Below are 11,375 nucleotides of genomic sequence, written 5' to 3' on the forward strand. Positions count from 1 at the left end.
AGAGTCGCTATGACTTAGAACTGACTCCACAACATCTAATGACAACTGCTTATTTTTGTTTTTCATCTTTTTTTACTTCTACCTTGCTAGCTATTGTATTTTGCTTTCTAAGAACTTCTGGTTAATTGAACTTCTAAAGGAAATATAGCGTAATGTTTAAGAACACTAATTCTAAAATATGACTATCCCTGTCCTAACTAGTTGTCAAACTGGGCAAGTCATTTAAACTTTCTGTGCCTTAGTTGTTTTGTCTGTAAGAAAGGGATTAATAATATTAAACCTCCTCTAAATACTACCAGTGACTCAGTATGTCTAGGATGTTTGTGCAAATATTCTGAACACCTGCTTTCCCTCTGGGAGTCCAGAATTTTGGTACGTACTAAGTAGACAGAGCCTATAGGACCAGCCCTCAATAAAGAGTTTGGGTGTTAAGTTGCTAATGAACTTCCCTGGTAGACAGCATTTCATTTGTAGTGTCACAACTCATTGCTGGGGAAATATCATGTGTTCTGTGTGACTCTCCTGGGAGAATACTCTTGGAAGTATGTTCCTGGTTTCCTCCAGTCTTTACTCCATAGGCCTTATTGCTTTATATCCCTTCATTGCAATAAATCTTAGTTGTGAAAACAATTATATGTTGGATTCTTTGAGTGTCCTTCAAGTGAATCATCCAATTTAGAGGTGGTCTTGGGCACCATGAAACTGAGGCCTGTTTAAAAGTAGTTATTAGTCAGAACCAATTGGGTGGTACCTAACAGCAATAGTATCCAATAAGATCAGGTTCAATCTATCCTTTAGGCATAAAATAGACAAATGATGTAGGGGTGTAGCAAGACTGCAATTGTCTGTCTTGGAAAAGGCACTGAACTGAACTGAAGAAACAATATGAAAAGTTTGGGTATGGGAACTGTTTTCAAAAGTTGCCTAGGCTAATCCAAATCTCTATTTTTCTAAAGAGGCAACTACCTAGATCACAAAATGGAATTTTGGTCCATTTTTAATTCTGAGTTGAATATGTTCTGTTATCATCATCAACTCTCTGTGACTGCCTCTTTAGAAGATGTGGAAAAGGAAAGACATACAAAGAATGAGAAAGTCAAAGTCTGCAGTGCCAAATTAGGAAACATATCTGAATTCAGGAAAGGAAAGCAGAAAGAATTCTTCTAGATCTCTGGACAAAATTCTGTACCTGGTAAATAACCTTCCTATATTTTCTTTTCAGAGTCACTGGAGTAATTCATCTCTCATCAGTATAACACAGAAGTGTTAGTACCAGGAGAGCACTGTACCCTTTTACCTGGAGCCATTTCACTGGAGAAATTTTAAGACTGTAACTTTGCCCACCCTCAAACTTCCACTTCATCATGTTACCTCCTGAATAAAGAATGTTTCCTTGGGAGTGTTTCTCTCATTTCTGAAGGGCAAAAACAGGATTGGTGTTGAACAAGAAGATTTGATTAAATAAGTATCAGAGATTTTTTCAAAGCAGTTACTCTCATCTCCTTTTCTTTACTAATTTTAGTTGTTAGTAGCAAAAGACAAGAAAAAAGAGATGATTCCCTTTGTTCACAGTATTCTCAAGGGTGGTGCAGCTGACAATAAGAGGAAAAATGTGGCATGAGAATGGGGCATGGGTCTTCCTTAGTAAATGGCACAGATGGATGACGTAAGAATACAGTGAAACTAAACCCCATCTAAAAAATTCCCCAGACTACAGATTTTTGTTCTAATGGGAGACTCCCTCTAATCTACCTTTGAAAAAACCAAAGCCTAAAGCTTTGACTCTGCACCTTGACTTTAAGCATTTCCCATGATTAAAAGTCCCTTCACTGAAGATTATATATAAATATGAGTATGTAAATACCCAGGTGTGTCACTGTAGGATAAGCACTGGATTGTTAACTGCAAGGTTGGTGGTTCAAACCTACCAGCTGATCCTCAGAAACCCTATACAGTGTATCTTTTACAGAACCGACTCGACAGCATGTAACAACAACATACTAAAAAGTATATGTATCTATATTATGCCAACTGATCATGGTAGCCACTGAGACTATGATCCTGAACCCCCAAACCCAGCAACTCATTCCTTCAAGGTATTTGGTAATGTCTAAAGAAGTTTTCATAACTTTGTTCCATCTATGTTCCACCACATTCATGGATATGGTAAAAATAAATAAATAAAACATGTACAAATTAAAAAAAAAAAGTATATATATCTATGTATGTATGTGGTAGGGTGGCGAGGAGGGAAACACATTCAAATTTTAATAAAAATTTAATGCAGACATAAATTTGATTTAGAACAAATATTTCCTTTACGCTGTGACTCATGGAGCCCTAGTGTGGCACTGTAAATTAAGCACTAGAGCATAAGATCCGACTGAACCATAAGGTCGGTGGTTCCAACCTACCTTGGAAACCCTATACAGGGTCCCTATGAGTCAGAACTGACTTGACAGCACTTAACAACAGCACAACCACCCCAATGTGGATCATATGATCAAATTATATTATTTTACTTCACTTTGATCAATGACTAGACTGCAAAAGTTACATTAAAAAAAAAACTGAGGAAAAGCAAGCATGCTTTAATAACCACAAGCAGAGTGAAACAGGTTTCCCTATCTTCATTTCCTGTAGTTTTTTCCATTGCTTTCTTTCCTCTAGGAGAGCAGAAAGTTATGGCAATATCGCAACCAAAAGGTTATTTGAATAAAATTCTTTCCAGTGATAAAAAATTAATTTCAAAATTCTTACCATCATGAATTTCATAAGCCAAACTAGTGATCTTCTGGGTAATTATCATCATTGGGCTGTGACAAAATAAAAAAATACATATTTTAAATTTAAAGCAGTAACTATGAAATATGAAGAAGAAATTATTTTGTTTATGTAACTACAAAATGCTGAAACTTTTAGTAAAAAAGGACATCCAGGCTTTAAAGAAATAGTTCATGAGCCACTACATTTGGGAAAGATACAGGGAACCTGGGCCCTCTTTCTGCTTTAAGAGGAAAAAGAAAAAGAAAAAGTCTCTACCCATAGAAGAAAGTATGGTAGTCAGTGACCTAGTGCAAAGTCCTCACTTTTTGCAGTGTACAAGTGAGGCCCAGGGTTAGAAGCCACACCTACCTACCACCCACAGCTGTTGTGTTGATTCTTGCTCATTATGACCCTGTATGTGGCACTTTAGGGTAAGCACTGGACAGTAAGATCGGTTTGAACCACAAGGTTAGCAGTTCAAACTTCGCAGCTGCTCCTCAGAAACCCTATTCAGGGTCGCTAAAGTCGGTACTTTCTGATGGCACTTAAAAATAACACAGACTTTCCTAGGCTGTAAATCTTTACAAGAGCAAAAAGCATCATTTTTCTCCCCTGGAGGGGTCTGAGCTGCCGATTTTGCGGTTAGAGGTCCCGTGCTCATCCTACAGTATCACCAAGGCTCCAGAAGACCACTTGGAGCACTAGAAATGGACCCAGGTCTCACAATTTTGACTTAGTGCTTTCTTAAACATAATGCCTTCTACAGTGAACTAGGCTTAAAGGTAAGTTGCCTGAGAAGAAGAGAGAAGGTACAAAAATTCAAGAAGCTTTGTGGTGAGAAATGTGAGAAGTGGATAGCAAATAGAATTAGGAAAAGAGAGAAGTGGGGAAAGAAATTTTAATTAAAAAAAAAAAAAAAGGCAGATTTCTGTCTTTCTCGGCTAAGAGCTCTGGTAGCGTAGTGGTTACAAATCTGGCTGCAAACCTTAAGGTCAGCAGTTCGAAATTACCAGCTGCTCTGTGGGAGAAAGATGAGGCTTTCTGCTCCTGTAAAGATTTACAGCCTCGGAAACCCTGTTCAGGGTCGCTATGGGTCGGAACCAACTCGACAGCACTTAACAACAACAACAAGGCTAAGAGCTAATTAATTATCCAGGGGTTAGAACTAGATGGTCCACTGAAGGCTCCCATTTGCTAGACTATGCAAAGCATATAAGTCAAAGTCCATTTTGAAGAAAAGAGGACTTTTAAATCATGTCCCAAGTTAAAAAAAAAAAGCAGTATTTCCCCATATTTAAAAACTTCTAATAGAATGGGATCACGGTGACTCTGAAGGATATGCAGTAGACTGCAAACCACAAGGTTGGTGGTTTGAGCCCACCAAGTCACTCAGTGGAAGAAAGACAAGGCTGAAGATACAACGTGAGCTCTATCTGTTATAAACATTGTTGTTTATGTTAGGTGCTGTGGAGTAGGTTCCAACTCACAGTGACCCTATACACAACAAAATGAAACACTGCCGGTCCTGCACCATCCTCACAATCATTGTTACGCTTAAGCCTATTACTGCTGCCACTGTGCCAATTCACCTCATTGGGGGTTGTCCTTTTTTTCACTGACCGTCAACTTTACCAAGCACAATGTCCTTCTCCAGAGACTGGCTCCCGCCTGATACTATGTCCGATACATGAGAAACAAAGTCTCACCATCCTGGCTTTTAAGGAGAATTCTGGCTGTACTTCTTTCAACATAGATCTGTTTGTTCTTCTGACAGTCCTTGATATTTTTAATATTCTTCTCCAGTATCATAACTCAAAGGCAGCAATCCTTCTATGGTCTTCCTTTTTCATTGTCCAACTTTCACATGCACATGAGACTATTGAAAATACTCTCATGGCTTGGACCAGGTGCACCTTAGTTATCAAAATGGTATCTTTGCATTAGACAGCTCATTTAATCCTGACTACGGTGTCCTGGTGTGGCTCTGTGGGTTAGTGTGCCAGACTGCAAAGCCGTTTGAACTGCAAGGTCAGTGGTTCAAGCTCACCAGTCGCTCCACGGGCACCCTATACAGGGTCACTATGGGTCAGAACCAACTCGACGGCACTTAACAACAACAAACAGCCTTGGAAACCCGATCTATGCAGGATTGCTATGAGTCAGAACAGACTCCACAGCACACCACCACCGCCACAAATGTGGAGTTTGTGGTCCTGGTGTGGCACTGTGGGTTAATGCGCTAGACTACAAGGTCAGTTTGAACCACAAAGTCAGCAGTTCAAGCTCACCAGCCGCTCCTCGGAAATCCTATACAGGGTCACTATGAGTCGGAACTGACTTGACAGAACAACAATAGTGTGGAATCTGGAGTCCTGGTGTGGTGCTATAGGATAAGCACTTGACCTCAAGGTTGCTTTGAACTGTAGAATCAGCGGTTCAAACTCACCAGCTGCTCCTAAGAAACTCTATACAGGATTGCTATGAGTCACAACATGACTCAACAGCACACAACAACAACAACAACAGTGTAGAGTCCTGAGGTGGAACTGTAGAATAAGCACTGGACTGCAAGGTCAGTTTGAACTTGCAAGGTCGGCGGTTTAAATTTACCAGCTGTGACTCGGAAACCCTATAAAGGGTCACTATGAGTTGGAATCATCTCGATGGCACTTAACAACAACAACAACAACATAACAGTGTGGAACATGGGAGACCTGGTGTAGCACTGTAAGATAAGGGCTGGGCTGCCAATCTGCAAGGGTTCAAACTCATCAGCCACTCCTTGGACACCCTATACAAGATTCCTGTGAATCAGAACCGACTTGATGACATTTAACAAGAGTGTGGAACACACATATCATTCCCACTATACAAATAAGGAAATCATTTCAGAAAGATCAGTTATGCTACCAGAGACCAACAGGTCCTAATCTTTATTAGTGTCAAATGCCACCTTTGACAAAGCACCAGTATCTTTAAAGATGCAAAGAAGGAAAATGATTTCTCCCACTGTCAGCATATGGTATCAAATGTTTGTTTTAAACATTCCTACCAGTGGAAACTGGAGTCCTTGTGTGTAGCTGTAGGATAAGCACTGGACTGCTATACATAAGATCGGCTCCTTGGAAACCGTATACAGGGTCACTGAGTCAGAACCAACTCCACAGTACTTAACAAATACCACTGGAAAAAAGATTCATAGACCTCATTCTCTTCATCTGAGAGACAAGATCTCTCAAAAATGGTTAAGTGACAATTACCCTTAAACTCAATTTTTTCCTGTTGTTAGTTTCCTTAAAAATCAATTCTTATATTATTCCAGTTAATCTCAGAAAATTATTCCTCAGCCAACATAATACCCCAGGTTGCTTTAAAGAATGCCCAGTTGCTGTTTCCTCTTTGGTAAAATAACCCTTGCGTCTTTGAGGATTATAAAAAGGCCCTATAATTTCCATTTCCCTGGAAAACAGAGTCATAATTTTTCTGACCTTGTCTCGCTCACAAATTCTACGTGCATAAATGTTCCTAGTTTAGCTTTCCAGTGAACTATAAAATCCTCTCAATCTATAAATTTCAATGCCTATGTCACTTCAAAACAACAGAAATCACTACTAAAATAATTAGTTTATCAACTTAATAACAGACCAATCTGTCAAAAATATAGATTGTTGCTGTTGTTAAGTGTCATCGAGTCAGTTCTCACTCATAGCGACTGTGTATAAGGCTTCCGAGGAGTGCTTGGTGAGCTTGAACTGATAACCTTGCAGTTCAAACCAACTTTGCAGTCCAGTGCATTAACCCACCGCTCCACACCAGGACTCTCACACACACACTCTCTATGTGTTATATATATACATATACTCCTCAAAAATGCAAGTATAAGCTTTCATTTTTTATTGCTGTAAAAATGGATGTAACACATTTGCCATTTCAACATTTTTCTTATGTATAGCAGGAGCTTAGTGTATCCATTATATTAATCGTACAGTGCAACCACTATCCATATTGATGTCAAATTTCCCATCATCATAAATAGACACTCACTACTTCCCAAACAATGGCTCCCCATCCCTCCCACCCCTGATAAATACTAATACACTTTGGTCTTTCTTTATATGCCTCTTCTTGTAATTTAAGATCCTGCAATATTTGTCCTTTTGTAATGGACTTATTCCATTCAGCTTGTTTACAAGCTTGATCCATGTTGTAGTATGTATGAAGACATTGCTCTTTATGGTGAACAATACTCCATTGTATGTATATACCATACTTTGCATATCCATTCATCTGATGATGGGCATTTAGGGTGTAGCTACCTTTTGACTTCTGTGAATATTGCTGCAATGAACACTGGCGTACATGTGTTTGTGTCGCTTTTTTCAAGTCAAATGTGTGCTTTGTGAATGCCTGCTCTTATTTAGTCCACTGGTACCTCCCTCTCCCCTGGAACTTCTATTCTATCAGGTACCAAGGATGCAGAATCTCTTAGAAAGGTGAGTTGGGCTAGGAATGCAGTGGCGTGCAACTACATGGCAGATTATTCTAAGAATTATGCATAGTGGTTACGAGTTGGGCTGCTAATCTCAAGGTCAGTAGTTCGAAACTACCAACTGTTCTAGGGAGAAAGTTTAGGCTTTCTGCTCCCGTAAGATTTACAGCCTCAGAAACCCTGTACAAGGTCACTATGAGTTGGAACCAACTTCACAGCACATCACCACTCTCATCACACCGACCACAGGTATAAAAAGAAGGTAGAAGGAAGATTTTAATGCTCCAGAAGAAAAAAAAAGAAAGAAAATGAATAGTCTTCATTAAAAAAAAAAGTATTTCTCTTGGTACATTCCAGCATTTTGAGATTTATTTGAATTGTCCTACTACCTTTGAAGTTCTGGTATGGCACTGTAGGATAAACACAGAACCGTTAACTACAAGGTCGGCAGTTAAGCTCACTAGGGTTTTCACTATGAGTTGAAATCCAGTTGCTGTGGTTGTTAAGTGTCATTGAGCTGGTTCTGACTTATCACAACCCTGTATAGGGTTTCTTAGGAGTGGCTGGTGGGTTTGACTTTACAGCTCAAACTGACTTTGAGGTCCAGGGCATTAACCTGCAGTGCCAAGCCAGGGCTCTTGAAACCCACTAGACTTCACTAAAGAACAATTCAACTTTTTAAATGCAAATGCTTCCTGAAAGGGTTACTGCTGTTGTTGTTAAGCCTTTGAGTCAGGTGCCAACTCATAGCAACCTGTCTCTATGCACGACAGAACAAAACACTTGTCTGGTCCTGTGCCAACCTCACAATCACTGCTAGGTTCGAGCCCACTGCAGCTGCCACTGTGTCAATCCATCTCAATGGGAGTGTCTTCCTCTTTTTTTGCTGACCCTTCACTTTGCCAAGCATAATATCCTTCTCCAGGGAATGGTCCCACCTGATAATATGTCAGAAGTATGAGATATGAAGTGTAGCCATCCTGACTTCTAAGGAACATTCTGGTTGTACTTTTTCCAATACAGATTTAGACATCATGTAATATACATTTAATCAGGAAATTTGACCTATGACTACATAAAAACAGAAACTGGGATCTCTTTTACAAGAAGAAATTAGATTACTTACCAGGGTAGGGGGTAATGGGAGCAGGGATGACTAGAGGAGAGTTTAAAACTGAACAAAGAGAAGCAGTAAGTCAGACTTGATCTACTCTCACAACTGAACCAATAAATAACATTATGATAAATGGAAGGAAAATTTATGTTGTCAGAAACTTCATTTTGCTTGGATCCACAATTATGGAAGCAGAAAAAGAAATCAAATGACATACTGCATTAAGCAAATCTGCTGCACAAAATCTAGTTAAAGTGTTCAATAGCAAATATATCAGTTTGGATCAGAAACCAGAATGCTAAGACTGTCTCTCATACTTCAGACATGTTATCAGGTGACCAGTCCCTAAACAAGAATATCATTCTTGGTAAAGGAGAGAATCAGCGTAAAAGAGGAAGACCAACAAAGAGATGGACTGATACAGTGGCAGTAGCAATAGGCTCAAGTGTAACAATAATTGTGAGGATGGTGTAGGACCAGGCAGTGTATCGTACTGTTGTGCATAAGAGGTTGCTATGAGTTGGAACGAACATGATGGCACCTAATAACAATAACAACAACAATAGTTTTGCCTAATACCCTGGTGGCAGCTGACAGGCCACAGAAAATTGTTTCCATATACGTTAGTATATGGAGGTGGTGGTGTGCTATGGAGTCAGTTCTGATTCATAGCAACCCTGTATAAGGTTTCTGAGGCTGTAGAGCTTTACGGGAGCAGAAAACCTCATCTTCCTTCGGCAGAACTGCTGGTAGTTTCGAACTGCTGACCTCGAGATTAGCAGCCCATCAGGGCAGACTTAGAAGATTTCTAGTTTTAATTTCCTAATTTTGTGCAAGCCTAAACTGGAAAGGAGAAAGGGAGAAAATGGTGGGGAAACTTTAATCGAATCAACATTGGAAGTGTATATGTTCGTGTAATTCTTCTCTGTCCCAGCTTTCATGCTTAGACTTAAGAATAGTTTAGAGGTGGTCAGTCTAGGGTTGGTAAGGCAGCTCAAGAAACAACAACCCTTTGAGTTCTACTACCTTATAATTTCCCTCCAGCGTGTGGTCTTTACATTTTTAAAATATAAGGAAATTTAGTAGTGGATATGATATACCTTGGACTTATGGTGTAGTGCTGTAGGATCAGTGCAGGACTGCGAACCACAAAGGTGGCAGTTCAAGCCCACCAGCTGCTTCTTAGAAACCCTATACAGGGTTGCTATGAGTCAGAACTGACATGATATACCTTCTGCCATCAAGTCTATTTCAATTCACAGTGGCCCTTAGGACAAAGTAGAACTGCTCCTTAGGGTTTCTTAGACTGTAAACCTTATGGAAGTAGACTGCCTCATCTTTCTCCTGCTGAGCAGCTGGTGGATTTGAACCACTGACCTTGAGGTTAACAGTCCAATGCTTAACCCACTATGCTAGTGAGGCTCCTCAGATATGATCTAGACAAAAGTATTTTATAAACTTAACCTTGTAGGTAGAAGTGCAAACCAACCTATAATTCTGATATCAACTCTTCCCATTTGGACAACTAGGTTTTTCTTTAGCTTTTAGTCATTAGGTATTTCCTTGTATGGGAGAACTGGCTGTATCTAAAGACAACTACTACCAACAACACCCTGCTAAGAATGTATAAAGAGCGACAAGAACTATAAAAGAAATACTTCAACAGATGGAACAGTTTCAGCTAATATTGAAAAAAAGATCTGAAGTAAAGAACTGAAATATTCTACACTTTTTGAAACAAAAATAAGGGATGAAAAGGCTAAAACATATGAGCATGCTTCCCCCATCACCACCACCACTGAGACTAGCAGGATTTCATTCTAGCACAAAATACAATTGTGGTTAAACATTACCAAAGAATGAAAGCTTAAAAAAAATTACTTTTTTGATTGTTCCATTACCTCTAGGAAACTGCTAAATTGAAATGGTGGCTGTATAATAATGCCACAAAACTACATGCACCTGTCAGGTAAAAGGTTAATTTACCACATAGGTACAAATTATCAAAGAACAGAGATAAACGGTTACTTTTCCACTTAGTCGTCTCATAGTACACAGTATTCGTTCACTCACATTCTTTGCAGGGTATCGTTGGTATTATTTCATCCACAAACAGCAATGAAACCAAATAAACCCCAGTTACCTAATACCATGGAGTCCATGGATGGTGCAAACGGTTATGATGCTTGGTTACTAACAAAAAGGTGAGAAGTTCACTCAGAGGCACCTTGGAAGAATGGTCTAGCAATCTACTTCTGAAAAGTGAGCCACTGAATACCCTCTGGAGCACAATTCTACTCTGACACACATGGGTAGAAATTGACTCAACAGCTACTGATACTAAATGAACACATATTGAGAGACAATGGAAAAGAGCATTGGTTCTGAGTCATTCAGTCACATTCATCCATTCACTGATTCCCTCATTCAAAGTAAGCACCTACAATTAACCAGATATTATTATAGGTGCTAGAGATACAGTCATAAATAAAGGACAAAGTCCTTGCTGTCAGTTAAATCTGTATTGTATCGGAAAGAGATGACAATAAATAAACAAGTAGGAACTATGCTGTATTTTAGATGTGGCTAAGTGCTGTACAGAAAACGGAAGCAGAGTAAGGGGGACAGGGAGCACCAGGATGCTGGTGAGAATTGGCCTCATTCTGAAAGTGACATTTAAATAGAGAACCAAAGTCAGCGAGTGAGCCATGCAAATGTCTGAGGAAAGAGTGTTCCAAGTAGAGAGAAAAAGCAAATTTAACAGTCTAGGGAGAAGTGCAGTTAGCAAGTTCACTGATAAGCAAGGAGGTTAATGAGACTGAAGTGAGTGAACAAGGAAGACAGGGACAGAGTTGAAGACAGGTAGCAGTAGGTCAGATCTAGTAGACCTCATAGGACATGTGAAGACACTGACTTTAACCTGAGTTAAGACAGGAAACTAGCTTGTAAGTCCGTCTTCTGGAATACCTAAAATGGGGCTACAACGTGCCCAGTGAAGGAGGCTTC

At 39.6% G+C, this 11,375-nt stretch overlaps 1 protein-coding gene across 1 annotated transcript in view; it reads right to left on the reverse strand.

The window, feature by feature from the left end:
* The window catches only part of MBOAT2 (membrane bound O-acyltransferase domain containing 2), a 226,255-nt gene that overhangs the window by 64,502 nt on the left and 150,378 nt on the right, over positions 1 to 11,375 (reverse strand). Inside the window, exon 5 of the mRNA XM_006863979.1 lies at positions 2,761 to 2,816. Coding sequence (XP_006864041.1) covers positions 2,761 to 2,816 — 56 coding nt within the window. The remainder of the gene's footprint in view (positions 1 to 2,760; positions 2,817 to 11,375) is intronic.

This window comes from Chrysochloris asiatica, unplaced genomic scaffold (genome assembly GCF_000296735.1).
Source record: "Chrysochloris asiatica unplaced genomic scaffold, ChrAsi1.0 scaffold00058, whole genome shotgun sequence".
NCBI classification, from domain to species: Eukaryota; Metazoa; Chordata; class Mammalia; order Afrosoricida; family Chrysochloridae; genus Chrysochloris; species Chrysochloris asiatica.